Raw genomic sequence first — 21,582 nt, 5'->3', positions numbered from 1 at the left:
TAAATTAATACCTAACACCAAAAAACTATGCACGTGAAAGACAATTATTAACTACAGGGAACAGACAAAAATGTACAATTGTCGCAACGGCAAGTAGTATGTCCAGAGTACCATGTGCCTGACACCGTTCTCATACGTGTAAAGCACCTACAGAGAGCTTTATAACACGTGCAATACAAGGAAAAGGAATTGAAGTTCTAGGCTCAGGTAGAGGCTGGTTTAGATTCCAGCCTAGTTTGTGCATTCGGTAGTAGCTGCTTAACCTTAAGCTAGTCACAACCTCAGGGACTGTTTCCCGAGGGACAAGTCTGACTTTGCAGGGCTGATGGAAGGATTAAAAGAGCTAGTATTGCATGTACAAGTGTTCAGCACAATGCCTGGCCCATTTTAAGTCCCAATACAGAAGAGCTGTTATTAAGAACAGGGTATCTTCAACATGCTGTCCTGTCAAAAGGGAAAACCCCAGTAAGTCTAATCCAAATGGACTTTTTGGTGGAGTGAGGAGTAGCAGCAGACACACGAGTGCTTCTTTACAAAGAAAATATTACAACCAAAAGTGTGATGTCCTTTCTAAGAAGTCAATTTCCAATCCGTATATTGCCTGTATCAAAACTAAAACTTCACAGGAAAAAAAAAATCACAGAATACATCTGAAGTTCTTTTACATATTCATTTTTTCCAAGTCTCTGACATCCAAGAAGAATCCTGGTGATAATAAAAACGTCCTGTTATACATGTAACAGTCCTTCTAGATCAGCACTGTCCACTGTAACTTTCTGCAGTTACAGAAACGTTCTATGTTTGCATAGCCCAATACCACAGGCACCAGCCACACAGGACTACTGCGGGCTTAAAATGTGGCTAGTGCAGCCAAGGAAATTAATTTAAAATTTTTTTACAAATTTGCATTTAAATGTAAATAGCCACATGTGGCTTCAGTGACCACCATCATAGACAGATCGGCTGTATGATTTGGTTGCTCAAATGCCTGGGAAGATCTACATTAATACGCGTAGTAAGTAGTCTTAAGTTACTGTGCAGTTAACCATGTTTAATCAATTACATCAGCTGTTGAGAATGACAGAACAGCAAGCTTAGTGTAAGTATTTATAGGTATGTACTGTACTCAAATTTTGGTTTGGGATTAGGATGTTAAAGGATCCATTCCACGTCTCACATTATACAGCATAATTTTTTTTTTTTAAATCCAGTGATTCCTGAAACATAAATACCTAAGCAAACATCAATCAACTCTTTTTCTCTTTTTTGTTTTGTATGACCAGCCACATCAGCAGCGGACTGGCACATACCAGGACATCGTGACGGCACTTAAGCCCTGGCCTTGACCAGGGGCATAGGTATGGGTTTATTCTGCTCTTCCCAACACAGCAGGTCCTCCCTTAAAAAAGCAGGGAGTATGTAGAAAACAAGTGGCCTGTTTTATAAAACTCTAAATTTATTCAAAGTGTTAAAAGATTTCACTCTCCCCTCCAAAATACTTTACATTAAAAAAAAAAATCAAAACTGTTTTCTATTTTCTCAGCCACTGTACAAGCTGCTGCTCCCCTTTCTGGGCACCAGCCTCTGCCCCTCTGCCCCTCCTCCCCCCTCCCTTCACTCTCAATATTGCTATAAGTTTGTTTATAAAACTCTCCTTCCCCACTCCCTCCACGTCCTGCCCTGCAGATGTCGCTTCCCTCCCAGACTTCAGGCCCTCGGCTGCAGGTGAGGCAGGTCGACGGGTAGGCTACTCAGGCGATGCCTGAAGGGCAGAATGCTTTGTGCTTCTGGGAGAAAGGCTGATTGGCTTTTTTCTTGATCAAGTGGAGGATCAGTGTTTTCTTCTTCCCCATGGACATCTGTTGAGGGCCAAATATTTGGCTTGGGGTTGCCCGTGGCAGGGCAGCCATGCCCGATCTCCAGTTTCCCCCAGGCACGGGGCCATGACAGCTGGGTCTGACCACCATACCATTTGTCTGCCTGGGGATTGTGAAGGACAGAGAGTGGCACACGGCTACAGTAGGGCTTGATGATCCCCAACTTTTCAGAACGTGGGCACCAAATCCCCAGGGGAGGAGTTTTTGGTTTTTGGCAGGCAAAACCAGGGTCAGCCAGGGCCATGGGAGGTAGGGATGAGGGGGGAAAGGTCTAACCACATGGCTCTGGGGTGAGCAATGTTCTGGCTGCTAAAACCCCCTCCCCTCTTCCATTTCCCCCCTACCGCTCCCCTTCATCCTGTAGGTTGCAGGATGATTCAGGAAAGGTGAACGGAAAAGAGGAAAAGGATTCTGTTCTGCTGAGAGGAAAAAGGCAGGAGGTGACAGAGTACTCGGGGCTGGGGGAGGCCTGCTGGAATCTGTGGTCGTCATAGCTTCCCAGTTCCAGGAGGGAGGGTGGCGGGGCCGGGAGCCAGGCCCGCAGCAGCTTCATCAGCTCTGTTCCTTGTCCTTGACCAGTAAGACTGTGTGCTGGCCCCCACTGGACACCGATAAGACCACACGGTTCTCCAGCTGTTTGCCCGTCATCTCCACCGGGCTCCAGGCGTCCTCCTCCTGCCCTGTGCCCAGCTGGTAGTTGGTGCCCATGCCCCAGGCGAAAACACGACCTACAGGGGAGAGAAATGGGGGCAGCTGTCTCCAGGATCCCTAGCCCCACCTTTCTATACTGTGAGAAGCCTGGAACATCAGGGAGAATTTTGGCTCTGGCCGGCAGCAACCTAGCAATGTCCCAGCCTCTGGGAGTTCAGAGAAGGAGATGATGGATTAAAAAAATAGCTCTGTCAACCAGAGACCACAGTCCTTACATATTGCCAAAGACTTTCTCCCTGCTCCTAGGCATGGCATTCAAGGCTCTACGTGACTGGCCACTCCCCAAACCCCTACACCACCCTCCATCCCAAGGACCTCTGAGACCTCTGAGACTGTTCTAGATGTTCCTGTACCTGGGATGCCCTTCATTACTTATCATAAAGAACTGAACCTTTAAAGTGCAGCACAAGCCCCACTTCCTCAGGAACTCTACCCAGATAATTCCAGGCCAAGTGCTCCAGCAGCTCCGGACTTCTCAAGGTGTCCATGACTATCCCACTCACCCACTCAGGCTTTGGTGACCACCTGATTCCTCTGCTGTGCCTGCTAGAACCCCAGTGACTAAGCCTTCTTTCTCCTACTAAAAGTCTAAGTACAACTCCCTGGGAAGCTGGCACATACTAGGTTGTAAATAAAAGGATCACCTTGGTGGAAAATGTAAAGAGAAGCCTGAGTTAAGACCCCGGAGACCTGGATTCAAGTCCTACTGCCTGTCTGGGACTCAGTGATACATCTCTCTTTACTATTTTTCTATGCTACGAAAAATCGCCCTTATTAAAATAATTTGTTTACTCATTTATGTTCATCAAAGCCAGAGCTTCTGACAGTCAGGAGAAAAGCAGTGTCATCACAAACAGTGCTCTCTGCATCTCAGCGCTACTTCGTGATGGACATCAGAGCCTGAGGAGCAGTTTGGCAAGAATCATTACCCCCAAACCCGACCACGCCGCGTGTGGGCAGCCCCAACTCACCATCCTTGGTCACAGCATACCCCACGGAGGCCCCACAAGCCACTGAGGAGACGGCAGGGAGCCTGGAGATGAGGGTGGGTATGCTCTTCTCCTCAGCACCCTCCCCAAGGCCCAGCCGCCCATACTCAGCCCGGCCCAGGCTGTATGCTTTTCCTGCGGAAGGAGGGAGGACAGATGAAGAGCGGCAGAAGGCATGCCCCAGGTAGGCCCGCTGAGCTCCCATATCCGCGGAAGCTCGTCCCCACTCCCAGCGTGCTGAGAAGCAGGTCTGCAGCATCTGTCCCAGTTTTGGGGGCGGTCTGGAAGAACCCCCATAGGACCCCACTGAGCTCATGGGGAAGAGGGCCAGGACTCGGGGATGGGGATGGCCCTCATGGACCCACATCTGACCCAACCCAGGGAGCAGGCCCAGGTTCCAAGGACCATGGTCTCAGGAGTCTGGCCAGGCTATGCCCAAGGAATACTCCACCCCCAACCCAGAGGTCCCACCTTCCGAATCCATGCAGACTGTATGATGCTGGCCACCAGAGAAGCCCACCCAGGACTTGGTAGAGTTCTTGAAGGATGTCAAGTTTTGGGGCACAAAGCAAGATTCTGTGCCTGGGGTTCCTGGGAGGAAAAGGCCAGGATAGAGCTGTCAGGGGTGAAACTGTCCAAGGAGCTGTCCTTCTTCATCCCCTCACACAGTGAGGCTGCCTCCCCCATAAACACCAAGGAATGGATATTCTCACTTTACAGATAACAAAACCATGGCTCTGAGGGGTTAGCTGACGCCATCAAGGGTGCACAACAAGTGAGTGGTGAAGCCAGGATTGGAACCCAGGTCACCCTGGGCTATGCCAGATGTTGGGCTTGCGGCTCACCAAGTTGATGGTAGTTGGAGAGGCCAAAACCATACACGTGGCCCTCGCAGGAGATGGCAAAGGTGAAGTAGGCACCACAGAAGGCATCCTGGAATCTCACATGACCCCGGCTTCCTCTGGATTTCAGCATCACGCACTTGGGGACCAGGAGTCGCTCTGTAGGCAGACAGGAGGCCAGGGTCAGTGGCAGACACAGCTTCTCTCTGCCCTGTGTGTTCCTCCCCATTACTACAGCCCTTGGAGGGAAGCTAAGCAGGGACTTTTCTTCCTCTTCCTATTAAAAAGAAGAGGAAACTGAGGCCAAGAGAGTACAAGTGCCTCACTCAGACTCCCAGAGTCGTAAAAGGTAATATTTACATGGACCTTAGCAGGTGCCAAACATTCTTCTATGTTAACTCATTTCACTTCACCACAACCCAATGAAGTACGTTTAGAGATGAGGACACTATGACCAGGGTCCCATGGCCAACGGGTAGTAGAACCAGGACTCAAATCCAGGATGGTCTGGCTCTAGAGTCGGAGTTCCTACCTATCACCGCGGGCCTATCTGACGCAAGCCTAAACACACACACAGAATCCCTCCTGCTTCTGACCTTCACCAGGGGGTAGCTTGCCAAGTTGCCCTGCCAGAGGGACCTAAGCCACCTACCAAGGCCCTGCCGGCCACCACGGTTGGCAAATAATTCAGGCACGCGGCCCAGCTGGCCCTGCTCCCCGCAGCCCAAAGTGTAGAGGTCACCATCAGCTGTCAGCATCACCAAGTGGTCGTTTCCTGTGGGGGAGAGGAAGGCAGAGGATACAGGGCTTGTCTGTAAGGCCCAAGACTAGGCCAGCCCCGGAACAAGATTCTTCAACTCCTGCCTAGAGTGAGTACCCCCAGACTCACCTGAGGCTACCTTCACAACCGGCATAGTCAGCTGCACTTGCACGGGCACCATGCTCTTCTTCATGGGCTCCAAGAGTCCAATCACACCGTTATTGTCCTGGAAGGCAGGACAGAGCCCTTACCAGCCAGTCCTGTCTGCCCAGACCAGCCAGATCCAGGCTTGTGGCAACCACAGAGCTGTCTGGTGAAGGGGATTGGTGCCAGATGGGGATGAAGAGGTGGGCAGGAGCCAGGACAAACAGTGAAATACTTACTGAATGAAATCATGTGTGGCTTGTGATTTGCATTAAAATAACAAAGGAGAAGGGTAGTGGATGAGTAGAGAGGAAACAAGTTTGGCCACAAGCTGATGACTGTGGAGGTGAGCAGATGGGTATTCGATATATTTTTCTGATTACTTTTATGTGTTTGAAATTCTCCATGAGAAACTTTAAAAACAGAGCTGATGAGGACACACCTCATCAGATTCCTTTATTTCTTCCATTTCAAAATAAATTAAATACCAAAGTACCAAAACAATTTTAATGCTGACTCTACTGTTTTTTTTTTTTTTTTTTTAAGAACTTATTTATTTATTTGAGACAGAGAGAGAGAGCATGAGAGACAAAGAGATCATGGGCAGGGGGAAGGGGCAGAGGGAGAAGCAGACTTCCCACTGAGCAGGGAGCCCGATGCGGGACTCGATCCTAGGACCCTGGAATCATGACCTGAGCTGAAGGCAGACGCTTAACTGACTGAGCCACCCAGGCGCCCTGACTCGACTGTTTAAACTGCACTCCCCTGCCTCAGAAATTCTGAGATGTGATAATCCCATGTACCCCAAAACCCCTGACAGATGTAGAAGAGGGCCGGGGAGGTGGGGATTGAAGGCAGGCAGATGGGTGAGGACAGCAGGCTTCCTGCATCAGCCTCAGCCCAAAGGCATCCTTGACCCACCCTTCTCCCAAAGTAACACACTTCATAATATAGATTCAAGGAAAGAGCCAGTGGTGTGGACAGGCCTGGATGAAGAGACCTGGGTCTGGGCCCAAGTTCTGCCTCTGGGCCTTGATTTCCCCACCATTAAGTATAACAGGGAGTGGAGCTGGATTATCACTGGGGTCTGACCAGCGAATTCTGCCAGCCCGCCAGCCCCACGCAGTCTTCCACACCCAGTCTTACCCGGAAGGAGCCCCAGAGGAAAACGCGACCATCCTCAGTGAGAGCTGCTGTGTGACTGTCTCCTGCTGACACCTGCACCACTTTCTCTTGCAGTTCCACTTTCCCAGGGACCATCTCAGAGCCCTCCACGGACGTGTCCCTTCCCAGGGCACCCTCATCGTTGCAGCCGAAGGAGTAGACCTGTGCCCAAGATGCCCCCATTAGCTCAAGGTCTGGCTTCCGTCCATTCTTGTTTAGGCCACTCCCTGTGCAGCTAACCAGCTCCATCTCCACAGAGTAATGTGTGTGGCTCAAAGCTCCTTCCCCAAGCCCCCCAAGCCCAGGCCCTGTCCAATCCTGTGCCACCCAACCCAACCTACCTGGCCACTTTTGCTTAGACACACAGTATGCATGCCCCCAGCCTCGGCTTGCACGATGTCCTCCGGAATGGGCACCAGGGCCGGCTTCTTCCTCTCCATCACATTCTCGCCCAGCCCCAGTTGGCCCACGTCGCCCTGGCCCAGTGTCAGCACCATGCCTGGTTCTGTGCTGTGGGACCTATGGGAGACTGAAGGGTGAAGAAGACAGCCCTTGAGTGTGCAGGATGACAAGAGAGAGGAGGGGTCACTGCATGGGCTCTGGGACCACACAGACCTGGGTTCAAGCCCCTGCTCTGCCACAGACCAGTCACAGGATCCTTCTAGGAAGCCTAAGTTTCCTCATCTATAAAATGGGAATAGCAAAGATAACTGTGTCACTGGTTTTTGTGAAAATTAAAAACTGAGCACGTTATTAATATGAGGAAGGAGATGAAAACATGAAGACACTCAATATTGTGAAATGAATCTTGGTGGGAGGGGAAGAGAACAGTGAGGATACAGATAGTTTTCCTAAATAGCTCTCTAAGTTCTCAGCAGTCATGGTGCCAACAGTGAGGGCTCAGATAATGTCTACCCTTCACTGACTGCTTTTTCTACGATTGTTAAATTCCTTTGTAGTCCCCTAAATTATACCACAGACCTTCCATATTTATGCTCCTGTTTTATAGGAAAGGAAACAGACTCCGAGAGGGTAAGTAACTTTTCCAGGGTCACGGAGCTAGCAAACAGTAAAATTTGCACTGAAACCAAAGGCACCTACATGGGTCAGAGCACTGTCTCCAGCCTCCACCCTCCGGCTGCGACTTAACTCCCAGACACACCCCCACGCAACCCTTCCACTCCTCTGTGGGAGCGGACCGGGGGGCTGAAGAGGAGGGGCAGGAGTAAGACAGAAGACACGCATTTGAAAAGGAACAAGCCAATCAGTGGAAGGCAGAGGGCCATCTGCTGGCCAATGGAGGTCGCCCACAGCCCCAGACAGCCAATGGCGTCCAGCTCCTCCCCCCGGGGGTGTGGCCACGGCTACGCAGAGGGTGCCCTGGGCAGGGAGCCACCTGGTCGGGTTTTCTGGTCAGGAGGGCTTGGCCTCTGGGCACCTGGAACGCGATGGGAGGCAATGGCCCTCACTGCCTGGTTACGACGGTCTGCAAAAGACAGTCACTGTCTGAGTGTGGGTCCACACTATTCCCTCCCAGACTGAGGGGTGGATTTCTCTCCTCCCTGTCTCCCTGCAGGGTCCCAAGGAAAAGGAAAGCACAGCTACCTCCCTCAAATGCTACCAGGACATTATCTCATTTTCCTTTTAACAGCCCAGCGAGCTTGGTGCTGCTCTTGCCTCTGTTTTATGAATGGGGTAATTCAACTCAGCGAGGTTAAGTCACTTGCCCAAAGCTACACGGCTAGAAAGTGGCAGAGCCTGGACTTGAACCCACTTCTGGAAGCCAATGGTCCTAGCCATAGTACATTACTGCCTGGAGCAAAGTCCCAGCTAGGGTCTTGTTTTTGGTTTTTTAGGGGTTTTTTGTTTTTGGGGTTTTTTTGCCAGCACTGCCTGAGTGCTTCTTGTAGACAAGTCTTTGCTCTCCTTTATGATTTCCAGAGGGTGGGATTCAGTAAGCTACAAGAAACCCTCCATCTGGGTGGAGTTCCTGGGCTTCTAGGCCCCTCAGCTTCAGATGTCAGAGAGGAAGGAGCCCAGGCCTAGATTCTGGGGGCTCCAAGAAGCCGCCCCCCCCCGCCCCATTCAGAGATAGAGACCAAGGCCAACTTACCCTTCACCTTCTTGCTTTTGGGGAGAGCATCTTCTGGGGGTGACCTTCTCTTAGCTATACGTTTGGGTGGCATCTTCCTTTCCTGAAAAACCAAGGCAAATATTCCATTTCAGAAATGGCAATCATCTTCCTGCTCTAACTAGACAACATTTACCAAAAACCCTAAAAAAGGTAAGAGGAATTCCAGTAATTCCACTTCTCAGAATCTGAGAAGAACAAGAACAGAATAATGGATACACCAAAGATTAGGTTCCATAAATATTCTCTACTGTATTCTTCCTAACATTAAAAAAATGGAGCAACCCATGGTAGGGGGCTGGCTAGAAAATACGCAGTATATTCAGGATAGAACAGTATGAGGCAATTAAAAGTGACGCTTTCAGAGATTTATTTGTTGAATAGGAAGATGTTCACCATTGCCAAATAATATAAACACCTTAAAAAAACAGTCCATCATCCCATAAAAAAAGGCGTGCACATGCACAAATAGGTGTAGAAGACTGTGGAAGGAAATACATTCACTATTAACAATGGTAACCTCTGGAAAATGGGATTATGGACACTTTTGTTTTTTACTTTGTACCTTCCTATATTATCTAAGATATCTGACAAATAACTTTACATGTTTGTTTATTTATTTATTTAAGGTTAATATATTTTTGTAATTTCTACACCTGTGGGACTCGAACTCATGACCCTGAGATCAAGAGTTGCATGCTCTTCTGACTGAGCCAGCCAGGCACCCTATGTTTTATTTTACTATAAAAAATTAAAACCTTGAAGAATCGACATCAAGTAAAGTATCTCTCACAGCTCCCCCTCAACACTGAGATAACCACTAGTAACTCTGGTAAAGCACTACTGTTATCAGACTCCCCCCCTTCCAAAAAAAGCGATTCTCATTACATAAAACCAAACCAGACCATCCGTGCCCTCAGATCCAAAAGTACCACTCCTGGGAGGACACGGTCTTTCCTCAACAGTCCAATTAAGAAATAAACACTGTACACACTCACCAGGTGTCACAAAAAGGGGACAGGAAACCACTTATGGATGACAAGAAAGGTTCTTGGACCTGGCACCATCCAGGACAGCTGAGAGCTTCGCCCCAAACCGCTCCCTCATCTGGCTGCTGCTGCCCCGCAATGGTCTCCCCATCCCCCTCAAGGCTGCTGAGAACAGACACTCTCCCCAGCTCTCTCAGTTCCAATCCAGCCCAAATTGTGTCCAAAGCCTTCTTCCTCCACACACCCAGCCCCGGAAATAAATCCTTATTGAGCCCCGGTCTTTAAGGCTGTGAAACTGTCTAAGCCTGGGGCTCTCCAGTCTGGACTGTAAAGGCGCTGGAAAGGCTGGCAGGGGTCAGGGCACTTCAGAGCTACCCTGATGTAAAAGTGGGATAGCCTGTGCCCGTGGAGAGTCTCAGGGCCAGAATCCAGGCTCAGCTACTTTCTAGCTGTTTGACCTTGGGCAGAATTACTTAATCTCTTCATGATTCAGTTTCTTCCTCAGTAAAACAGGGATAATAATCATACTGGCATCTTTGTTATATAGGATTAAATGAGCTAATACTGTAAACTATAAATTAATATCGGTATTACAACCTCTAGAGCCTGCCCCAGGCAATGCTTGAGCTCTCATCTAATCTAACCCACCTCTCCTCCATTTTGTAGCCAAGGGATGAGACTCTACCCAAGACTATAAATGGAATAAGAACCTCAAGAGCCCTTCTCAGGCTCCGCTGCAGGCCTAACCAGTACCTCCTCCCCGTCTCCGTCTTCCAGCAGGTCCTAGAGCACCAGCCCCTCCAGCTCCCCACTGCGCGGTAATGAACACAAGGCCAATGGCCTCCGCGCACATTTCTGCTAACTATCCTGGGGGAGAACAAAGCGCTGAAGATAAGAAGTAGCCAAAGGTTCAGAATCCTCCAGGCCTGGATAGGCTGAGCCGCGTCTACACGTCGTGACTGGCCCAGCTCTGACTCGGATGAGGTGGCAGTTCTGAACGTCACCCAACTTTTATTCTCTTGGGGTGGGACTCCTCCTCTCCAACCCACCTCTTTGAGACCCCTCTTACCATGCTAAAGATGCACATTCTCTGGGATTCGAGGGAACTGGATTCATCTGCTAGAGCTGTGGCTTGTTCACCCCGGCTTTTGTGACCACGGGTGGCCAGCACCCTTGACCTCTCTGAGCTGTATCCTCTTCTGTAAAGGGAATGCTATGACTACGTCTCTGAATGAAATGTCTGTCATGGACTTTGCAGTGCTAAGCACACAGTAAGTACTCAATACATGGCAGCGTTTATTCATTTGTTCCACAAATATTTATTAAGTACCTATTACCAGTGCTTGGCGTTGGGCCAGGTGTAGCAAGGAAAAAGGAGACTAATCCTCTCCCCGTTCTCATGGAGCTTACACTGTAGCAGGAAAGAAACATTACGAACAGTGCTGAGTGAAAGATAAGCACGGTGACATAAGAGATAACCTGGGGTGCACAACAATGTGAGTGTGCTTAACGACACTGAGCTATATGCTTAAACATGGTTAAGATGGGGAAAAAATGGTAAATTTTACGTTTATCACACCAACAAAAATAAATAAATAAAAGAAAAAGGAAATAGCTTGAGGTAGGGGAAGAGAGTGGTCAGGGAGGTGAAATTTAAGCTAAGATCTGAAATATGAGAGAAAGCCAGCAGGGCAAGACCAGGACAAAAGCGGCCCGGGACACGGTGTGGTGTTTGGGAACAGGGAGAGGCCAGCGCGGCTGCAGCTGGAGACCTGGTCAGATGGCACGAGGTGAGCAGGGACTGGGTCGTGCAAGGCCTTCTAGGGAAAACGGAAAACTTTTCAGAAAGTCTTCATCAGATTTACACTCTTAAACGGTTGCTCTGGCTGCTGTAGAGAAACTGGGAGGGACTGGAAGAGAAGGCCATTGCAGGCGTCCACATTAGATGACGGTGACTTGACTGGGTCTGTCTGAGGTAACAGAGAAAAAGGAGACTCAACAGATCAACTTAGGAGACAGATTCGATTTATGGATTAGATGTGTGGAGTGAGGGAGAGGGAAGGATCCAGAATGACTTTCTTCATCCTAAAAAAAATCCAGGGGATCCCCCTATAAGCTTGGACAAAACAAGGACTCCCAGGCATTGGCTTAAATGACTAGGAGGATGGAACGGGGCGCCTGGCTGGCTCCGTCGGTGCAGCATGTGACTTTGATCTCAGGGTTGTGAGTTTGAGCCCCATACTGGGTACAGAGATTACTTAAAAATAAAATCTTCAGCAAAAATGACTAGGAGGATGGTAGACTTCTCTTTAGTGAGCTGGGAGAAGAACACTGTGGGACAAACAGGGGAGGAGAGACCCGACAGCCCCATTTTACCAGATGTCTTCATTAAGTCTGAAGTCGTTGGGAGCCAACACGAGGAGATGTTAAGTATGCAGAGCTGGGTGGGTTAAGGGCTGTGGGATAGAACAGGTATCCTTGTTTCAGGTAGACGGCTTGTATCTCCGGCCAAGCTGGCAGCCAGCTCACGGTGTCCAAGGCCCTGTCCTGCCAAAGGTAACTCTCCCATCAGTTCATCGGAATGACCTGCGGAGGTTAGCTGTGGCGGGGAGGGAGACCGTGTAGTAGCGTGGAGAAGTACGCACAACAAGAAGTTAAGTGAAAACACAGGGAAGAGAATTATGTCAACACACTGGTGCTGACGCTAGGCTGACCTGTAGGCAAGGCCTGGAGTGGAGACGGAAAAATGAACAAGAGGTGATTGGTATCAGAGGCACTAACAAAACGTGTCTTACTGTGGGCTGGAACCCAGCGAACATCGTCTTAGCCACCCGTGAGTTGGTGAACATCGTGGGGCACCTCACTGCAAGCGAGGCACACGGATCCTGCTTTACAGATGAGAAGCTGAGGCTCAGAAAGGTAAAGTATCTGACCCAGGACTGGAAGAGGAAGCGAAGGGCTCAACCAAGTTGGTCAGACTCCAAAGCTGGTGCCCTTGTCAACTTCCTCCCCAAGCTCCCCAGGCTCTCAGTCTGCCTAGGAACTCTCATACCCTCTCCCCAAGAAAAGACAGCCACTTGGCTCTCATGTTCCTGCTCCCCATCCCATGTCATTCCATTAAGTCAATCATGATGTTTCTAAACCTCAAACCTGAAACAAGCTGCCTCCTTGTTCAAACACCCCAGTGGTTCCCTCTGCCTGGAAGACAAAGCCCACATTTCTTAGGCTGGTGTGAAAGGCCTCCAGAGTCTGGTACTGACATAACGTTTGGCCTCATCCCTTCTCTGTCACATCTTCGTTTTGCTTCCTACACAATCTTAGACTGCTTACCGTTCTCTCCAGACCCTTTGCATCTCTATACCTTCCCACCCCTTATCCTACTGGAACAATGTCTACTCAGTCCCAAAGTCACCTCCACTGGTAAACCTTCCCGGCCCCTCCCCTCATCCTAAACTAACCATTCTCTCCCAGAGAAACTGGGACAGACTTCTGGATGATAATTACTCTAGTTTATATGTCTGTCCACCATACCAACCTACTCCTTAAAATACGAGCCGCTCTGGGGCCGTGCCCAGTCCTATCTTCTGCATGCCAACAACACACTGAAGTACTATCACTCCTAATTCAACTGATGGGCCTGAGGCTCGGAGAAGTGAATTTAACTGTTCATACAGCCAATAAAAGAGAGTCAGGAATAGAACCCAGGTATATCTGATTGGCTTAAAATAAAAACAAAAACCAGGTTGGCCAAAGGCAGGCCATGATCCAGGCAGGGGTGGAGACAGGCCTCCCCAAAATCCCCCATGAGCCTGGCCAAACACGACAAGCGAGGGCAAAAGCCAGCTGAGTGGAAGAGGAGGGTGAGACCAGAGAGGAGACACTGAGGCAGCTTGGGTCTGAGCGGGTGGGCCAGGTGGGTGTGGGAGCCACTGAAGGACGTGGGAAAGGGCAGACCTGAGTTCTCCGTGAGCCTCAGAGTACTGGCCTCTCAGATGGAAGACTGCAGGTACTGCAGAATGCTCTTGTGAGCAATCCTGGAGGCAGGGCAGGTGATGAGGGCACCTTCTAAAGGGTGGAGCCTGGGGGGCACCTGGCTGGCTCACTCAGAAGAGCATGCGACTCTGGATCTCAGGGTCGTGAGTTCGAGCCTCACAGTGGGTATGGAGATTACTTGAATGAATGAATGAATGAATGAATGAATGAAATAAAAGGTGGAGCCCTGCATCCATTACTCACCTGCATTGCACAAATCAGTCCTTTGTACAGACTCCTTCTCTAACTGCTCTGGGTGTGTTTTCTGAACCACACACCAAGTGTCTGGGCTAGAAATAGATAGCAATCTTTTGTCCCCACCCCTCACCCCCCAACAGACAAACACAGCTTCCATCCTCAGCAGCTTACAGTCTGAGAGAAGAGTGAGACACAGTCACAAATAAGTAAAAGTCAGAGAGTCGACTTCCACTAATAACCACCTATGATGCCCTCTGAGGTAAGTGTGATCACCCTGGTTTTACAGATAAGACAAACTGAGGCACAGGAAAGGTGCCCCAGGCCACACAGGTGGGATGAGACCCCAGGTCTCCTGACCACTCCCCACCAGGGCCAGAGCATCCCCCCCCTTCTCCCTGGGCTCCAGTTTCCTCATGTGGTGAACGAAGGCACACCAGACTAGACAGTCTACCAGGGGCCTGATGATCCTGTTGTGACCTCCTATGACCTCTCCACAGCCTCATTTCTGCAAAGACAGACAGGGCCATCTCTGATCAGAGCAGCTGTCCCGGCCACCACCCCCACCTTGCCAACGTCAGGAGGCAGACACTTGCCTGCCAGTCTCAGAGGCTTAAGAATCTCTTTGTGAGAAAGGTCCCCAGGAGGAAAGGGTGGAGAGGGTCTCATTTGTCAACAAACACTTGCTGAGCTCCTGCTCTGTGCCAGGCACAGCGCTGGTACACTGCACCCCAGGAGTTCCTCGCCAGAGGAGCCCCCTTGTATACAGAGCTATGCCTGGGGGAAAGGGGCCTCAGCTTCCACCGGATGTCAGAATCACTGCCTTATAAAAAACACAGGATATTAGTAATTCTCACCACATGCCTCTTACCTTCATTTTACAGATAAGAAAACTAACACCCAGGGAGATTGAGTGGGAGGCCCAAGGGCACCCAACTAGTAAGCTGCAAAGCTGAACAGTATTCCTGTTCTTGGGATGTCTTTGCAACCAGAGCAAGGTAAACTCCGAATTCATTTTTCCAGATTCCATTCCGATGTCTCTCTTGGGTGACACCCTCCCTGCCTCCTCCACCCCCACGGAGTGTTTCTTGGTCTTGCACTCCAGACCTTTCAAGACCCAGCCTTTGCTGTACTATCTTGTTACTCCCTTCTTTGTACTCCAGACTTAAACATCTGTGGTATTCCTGACCCCAGCACTCACCTATACCTTCATGCCTTTGCATGCCCCTGCCTGGATCACACGAACCCCTCCACCCCAGTCAGCTGAATAACTCCACTGTCCTTTCAAAACCCCATTCAAGAGTGACCTCACCTGGAAAGCCATCCTGACCCTCCCAGGCAGGGCTGGGTGACCCCCTCAAGAGTTCCCCTACCACTCCACACACTCAACTTCTGCTACCGCACACAAGTCACACTTGGTTGGAGCACCTCCATTACTATCTGATGAATGAATGGCTGGCTCCACGGACATACTTCGGTGACACACTGGACCAATATTAACTGAGGCCCCCAGAAGGGTCTCCCCAAGGAGACCGGGGGCTCTGTAAAGGCCACACGGGGCCCTTCTCACCATTGTTCCCCAGCCCTGCCAGCGCAGCACGGGGTAGACAGCCGGGAAGGAATCTGTGGCCAGATGAGTTGATGCGGGGTTCACAGCACACCTCTCCAAGGGTCAACAGCCTTCGTCCTGGTGCCTGTTGACGCTGAGACTTCGTTCCCTGCAGGAGACCCTCACCAGCCTACCGTCGCGCTCCTAAGGCACACATTCTCGCTGGGCAGGATCCCTCCCCTTGCTCTGCCAAACGCATCCTCCAGACGAACGCTGGACAAAACCACTTTCCCCGCTCCGGAAGCGCAGCCCCTGCCAGGGCGGCCGGTCCCGGGCCGCGAGGCGCGCGGCTCTGCGCCCGGCCGGGTCACCGCGGCCGCGCGCACCCGGCCGGCCGCGCTCGGGCCGTTTGAATCTCCCGCCCGCGCGGGCGCCGCGGGCCGGGCGCGAGAGGCGCGGCGGCAGAGGGGCCGCGCGGCCCTCGCTCGAACCAGGCGGGGCCAGGCCGGCGCCAGGGCGCCCCGCGGGGCCGGGAACCCGCGCGCCCGCACCCGCGCCTTCCTGCCGCCCGGCTTCACGTGGGGCCGGCGCCGCCAACACCAGCGCGCGGGCAACGGCCCCGGCCCGCCGGGGCTCCGGCTGCGGCCGCCCCGCGCGCCGCCCTCCGCCCCGACCCTCCGCCCCGACCCTCCGCCCGTGACGGGCGCGACCTACCTCGCTGCAGGTCCGCCACAAGCAACTCCTCCGCTCGCCGGCCCGGCCGCGAACTGCCCCAGAGCATGCGCTCTGCAGGCCTTCGGCCCCGACCCCGGGCCAGAAAGGAAAACAAAGAGCCCGGCGGCCCCTGGCGGCCGCCCCGCGAAGTGCAAGTGGCGCGCTCGGGCTAGAGCGCTCTTGACCAGGCTCTCTCCGCCTCTGGCCCGGGGACTGTGGGTATGCATATTGGAGGCTCCAAATCCGGACCAGTGGACTGACAACCAGAGACTACTTGAAACCAGGGTTTGTTTGGGAAGATCTGGTGGGGCAGAGACTGTACGGAGGAAAGAGATACTGATCTTCTCTGCTCTCAAAGGGGTCCCCGTCAGAGAAAGATGAGAAATCAGACCATCGACAACCACGCAGGGCATCCGGCTCAGCCTGGAGCTTAAGAAAGGCTTCCCAAGGTAAGTCTAAGAGGGCAGGGCATCTAGGAGATGCATCCCTTGCGATGACAGGGAGCCATGAGAACCTAGGGTGGTTGCGGGAAACTGCCAAGGTGTGACTTGCGCAGAGGGTGCCCGTGGGAGTGCATGGAGAATGCTCCAGAGGGTAGAGGCGGGAGTCAGATCAGGATGCAGGGCCTCGAGTGTCCAAGGAGTACAGCCTCTATCCCGAGGCAGTGGGGAATTAGGGAAGGGATCTGAGCAAAGGAGTGACATGAGCAGAATTCTGTTTTAGAGCAAAATGGAGAATGGATTGGGGGGAAGGGGAAACCAAGAGTGGGGGGAGCAAGAAAAGCAAAGGAGACCACCTAAGAAAGAAGCTCAGGTTGCGGATTGGGGTTGGGTGCTGAAGATGGGAAAAAGGCATCAAGTTGACCATGCTCTCTTGTTAACACGCTCCTTCTTCAGGATGGACACAGACAGTTCAGGATTTCAGGTGTTCCCTAAAGTGACCTCTCAGGCCATTTGACTGTGTCGGGGGATTTCTGAGGGCAGGGCAGGGACCTCTGCAGGAGGGTATTTTCTCCATTTCATGTTGATTCTGACTCTGAAAGTCATTTAATCATACCTGAACTCTAGAGGGACACTTTTGATGAGTATTTACCAACCGAATTTCTCCTAGGATGCGGAGCCCACCCCAGAGCACTCCCATTTTCAGGGTCTCTTACCTCTCCAAATTTACTTCTGCCTCCATCATGGACTCCTCTTTTGGATGATATTCTGTGAAATTTCTCCAAGTTTTAACCCTGGATGTTTGATCTCTCTGTTGTCTTCTTCCAAGATCTTACTCATTCACATGGCTTAATGTAATTATAAGAATGATTATTATCACCCATTTTGTAAAACCCTTTATTTCGTTAACTACAGAAACACACCCACCCATGTCCACGAGTTCATTTGTTCCTTACACAACCTCATGATTGTTGGAAAATGAGAAAAATGAGGTTCATAGAGCCGAGGCAAGTTCTCTGGGGCCAGCACACAAGCAGTAGAAGAGGACTCTTGTTCTTTCAACCGAGATGACAGTCCTTTTGGTCTGGTTCTGACTTCCACCCTAAGTTTCAGCCCTGTATCTCTTCCCAGAAGACCCAACACCTAAAATAAAACATGTTTTGTATGGATCTAGACTCCCCTCCCAACTTCATCCTTACAACCAAGATTAAGGTTCTTTGAGAAGTAAAGATGTAATCCTTCTTTTCTGTTTCTTCCTTCTTGTCTCCTCTTCATGTTTCTGTTTCTGCCCCTTTGGTCTAAGGCACTACCCTCCTGGCCTCTGCTCCTGCCCCTCATCCCTTCCCCCCCATTTGGTTCCACCTAGGTCCCCACATTAGTCTCCCTAAATCATGGCTGTGAGAACTTTCCCTGCTTCAAAATCTTTAAAGACTCAGATATTTCTTCAGTGCTGTGCTTGGAACACCAGGTGGCAAATGCCCCGGGTTGTTGATTTTCCCATCCTCCCCTTCCCCTCTGCACTGTACTCTGAATGGGCCCATGTTCTTTCTACCTTCTCACCTTTACCTGGGCTGTTTTCCCTAACAAGTGCCTTTCTTCCTGCCTTGCTGAGCTCTTGGTATATCTTAAGGCTCAATTCAGTCCCCATCTCTGTGAAGGCTTCCTAGGCTCCACTTTATCTTTTCCTATTCTGAACCCAAATACTAATTTTAATTTTTTCACATTCTATCATTGTTTTATTTATTGAACACAAACCATAAGGACAGTCGATTGACCTCGGCCCAGAACTGGCTCAAATGATAGACATGAAAGACACTGAAAGTTACTGTACAGGCGCCTGGGTGGCTCAGTCGGTTAAGTGTCTGCCTTCAGCTCAGGTCATGACCCTGGGGTCCTGGGATCGAGCCCCCACATGGGGCTCCCTGCTCAGTGGGGAACCTGCTTCTCCCTCTCCTCCCTGCTTGTGCTCTCTATCTCTGTCTCTGTCTCTCAAATAAATAAATAAAATCCTAAAAAAAAAAAAAAGAAAGTTATTGTAACTTTATTCCATACCCATAAAAGTTAAGGAGAGACATGGAAGATACAAAAAGACCCAAAGTGAATTTCTTGACAAAATCTAAGATTGCAAATACATTGGATGCTATTAACAATAGATGAGATATTGCAAAAACAATGATTAGTAAACTTGAGGGCATAGCAACAGAAACTATCCAAAATGAAACACAGAGAAAAAAGAATTTTAAAAAATTGAAAATAGCATCAGTGAGCTATGGAATAACTTTAAGTGGCCAAATATACAGGAAAGCAAGGAGGAGCTGGGGACAGAGAATATACGAAGAAATAACAGCTTAAAAATGTGCAAACTACAAACCTACAGGTCTGCGATAGCTAATTTTACATGTCTGCTTGGCTAGGCTGTGGTGGCCAGCTGTTTGGTCAAATGCCAGGCTAGATGTTGCTGTGATGGTATTTTTTGGATATGATAACCTTTAAATCGGTAGACTTTAAGGAAGCAGGTTACCTCCTGTAATGTGGGTGGGTTTCATCCAATCAGTTGAAGGCCTTAAGGGAAGGAATTCTGCCAAGACTGCATGTGGGCTCAAGACTGCAACAGCAGCTCTTGCTGGAATTTCTAGCCTGCCAAAGTGCCCTTCCAGATTTCCGACTTGCTAGCCCCCACAACTACATGCGCCAATTCTTTAAAATAAATCTCTATCTACACACATACCTTCTGTTGGTTCTGTTTCTCTGGAGAACCTTGACCAACACAAAATCCAAGAAGCTCAAGTAACTCTAAGCACAAAAAACCAAACTCCATCAAAACCAAATTGCTTAAAACCCATGATAGAGAATCTGAAAAGCGGTCAGAAAAAAGACACGTTAGGGGCACCTGGGTGGCTCAGTTGTTGAGTGTCTGCCTTTGGCTCAGGTCATGGGATCGAGCCCCACATCAGGCTCCCTGCTCAGCGGGAAGCCTGCTTCTCCCTCTCCCACTCCCCCTGCTTGTGTTCCCTCTCTCTGTCAAATAAGTAAATAAAATCTTTAAAAAAAAGAAAAAAGAAAAGACATGTCATATACAGAGAAGCAAGACAAGGATACAATGCAACGCGTAAGGTACAGAGGAACAAAGACAAGGATACAATGCAAGCAAGACTGACAATGGAGCAAAGTCTCGAAGGGACTCCAGCAAAATTCTATCTAATGAGGTATACCCAGCAAAAACATCTCTCAAAAATGAAGGTGAAATTAAGTTATTTTCAGACATACAAAAGCTGAAAGAATTAATCACCAGTAGAACCACTGTAAAAGAGATGTTAAAGGAAGATCTTTGGGCAGAAGGAAAGTGATACCAGACAAGAATCTGGATCTACACGGAGCAATGAAGAGCACTGGAAAATACCTTATTTCACCTTCATTTTTGAAAGGTCGTTTTCATTTTTAAAACTTTATTTTTTTTTAAAGATTTATTTATTTATTTATTTATTAGACAGAGACAGCCAGCGAGAAAGGGAACACAAGCAGGGGGAGCAGGAGAGGAAGAAGCAGGCTCATAGCGGAGGAGCCTGATGTGGGGTTCGATCCCAGAATGCCGGGATCACGCCCTGAGCCAAAGGCAGATGCCTAACAACTGTGCCACCCAGGCGCCCCTCATTCTTAAAACTTTAAAAAGGATAATTGCCTCTTTAAGCAAAAAAAAAAAAATGTATTGTGGTTTTTCTAACAAATAGAATACCCGTAACAACAACAACAGAGCTGTGGGGTGACAAACTACGGTTCTTCTGCTGTCCTGAGTGATGTGATATGATATCAATGTGGACTCTGAGAAGGTGAAGATGTATACTACAAACCCTAAAGCAACCACAAAAATAACAAAACAAAGTTATAGCTAGTAAGCCAATAAAGAAGGTAATATAGAATCAGAAAAAAGTACCTTTTTTTTTTCTTAGGGAGGGCAGAGGGGCAGTGGGAGAGGGAGAGAGAAAATCTTAAGCAGGCTCCACACCCAATGTAGGGTTTGATCTCACAACCCTGAGATCGTGACCTGAGCTGAAATCAAGAGTCGGACACTTAACCAACTGAGCCACCCAGGCACCCAATACTCATTTTTTAAAAATGATTTATTTATTTATTTGAAAGAGAGAGTGTGCGCAAGCATGAGGGGAGGGGCAAAGGGAAAGGGAGAGAGAGAATCCCAAGCAGACTCCCTGCTGAGTGAGGAGCCCAATGCGGGGCTCGATATCAGGACCCCAAGATCATGACCCGAGTGGAAATCAAGAGTCAGACACTCAACTGACTGAGCCACCCAGGTGCCCCCAATACTCATATTTTAAAAGGCAGAATAAGAAGACAAAAGGAACAAAGAACAGATGAGACAAATAGAAAACATGTATCAAAATGATAAAACTCTGGGGTGCTGGGTGGCTCAGTTGGTTAAGCATCTGCCTTCAGCTCAGGTCATGATCTCAGGGTCCTGGGATCCAGTCCCACATCAGGCGCCCTGCTCAGTGGGGAGCCTGCTTCTCCCACTTCCTGACGCTCCCCTGCTTGCTCTCCCACTCTCTGACAAATCAATTAAAAAAATAAAAATAATAGGGGGCGCCTGGGTGGCGCAGTCCTTAAATGTCTGCTTCGGCTCAGGGCGTGATCCCAGCGTTGTGGGATCGACTCCCACATCAGGCTCCTCCGCTAGGAGCCTGCTTCTTCCTCTCCCACTCTCCCTGCTTGTGTTCCCTCTCTCGCTGGCTGTCTCTCTCTGTCAAATAAATAAATAAAATCTTAAAAAAATAAAAATAAAAATAATAAATAATAAAGCAAAAAAGAAAGACCCAATTATACACTGCCTAACAAGATATATAGTTTAAATATAAATACACAAATAGGTTAAAAGTAAAAGGATAGAAAAGACATACTCTGGTAACACTGGTCAAAAGAAAGCTGGAGCACCTGTATTAATAACAAAGTAGATTTCAGAGCAAAGAACATTATTGAAATAAAGGAAGTAATTTCATAAATGATAAAGGAGTCAACTAATCAAAATACACAAT

At 49.5% G+C, this 21,582-nt stretch overlaps 1 protein-coding gene across 5 annotated transcripts; it reads right to left on the bottom strand.

Moving 5' to 3' along the window:
* Nucleotides 1-1,030: 1,030 nt before the first annotated feature.
* Nucleotides 1,031-16,204, bottom strand: RCC1 (regulator of chromosome condensation 1). Of its 5 annotated transcripts, none has more exons than XM_048221742.2 (11): nucleotides 16,098-16,204; nucleotides 8,601-8,682; nucleotides 7,884-7,973; nucleotides 6,829-7,016; nucleotides 6,470-6,649; nucleotides 5,309-5,405; nucleotides 5,072-5,194; nucleotides 4,423-4,578; nucleotides 4,049-4,168; nucleotides 3,560-3,712; nucleotides 1,031-2,605 (listed from the first exon to the last, which is right to left on the bottom strand). In XM_048221742.2, exons 2-11 carry the CDS (start codon nucleotides 8,671-8,673, stop codon nucleotides 2,430-2,432), a joined length of 1,356 nt encoding a protein of 451 aa, XP_048077699.1. In that variant the 5' UTR covers nucleotides 8,674-8,682; nucleotides 16,098-16,204; the 3' UTR covers nucleotides 1,031-2,429. The 5 variants fall into 5 exon arrangements, with proteins under 5 accessions (XP_048077699.1, XP_026372671.1, XP_057161329.1 ...); XM_026516886.4 differs by lacking the exon at nucleotides 16,098-16,204 and adding an exon at nucleotides 15,405-15,721; XM_057305346.1 differs by lacking the exon at nucleotides 16,098-16,204 and adding an exon at nucleotides 11,984-13,913.
* Nucleotides 16,205-21,582: the final 5,378 nt, after the last annotated feature.

This window comes from Ursus arctos, unplaced genomic scaffold, assembly GCF_023065955.2.
Source record: "Ursus arctos isolate Adak ecotype North America unplaced genomic scaffold, UrsArc2.0 scaffold_32, whole genome shotgun sequence".
Taxonomy (NCBI): domain Eukaryota; kingdom Metazoa; phylum Chordata; class Mammalia; order Carnivora; family Ursidae; genus Ursus; species Ursus arctos.
This window is presented reverse-complemented; position numbering and strand designations above follow the sequence as displayed.

Coding starts and splice junctions, on each gene's coding strand:
- RCC1 (XM_026516886.4), bottom strand. Junction 7,017..7,883: donor TGACCAGAAAACCCGACCAG/GTGGCTCCCTGC, acceptor TTCACCCTTCAG/TCTCCCATAGGTCCCACAGC. Junction 5,406..6,469: donor TCCTCTGGGGCTCCTTCCGG/GTAAGACTGGGT, acceptor CCTGCCTTCCAG/GACAATAACGGTGTGATTGG.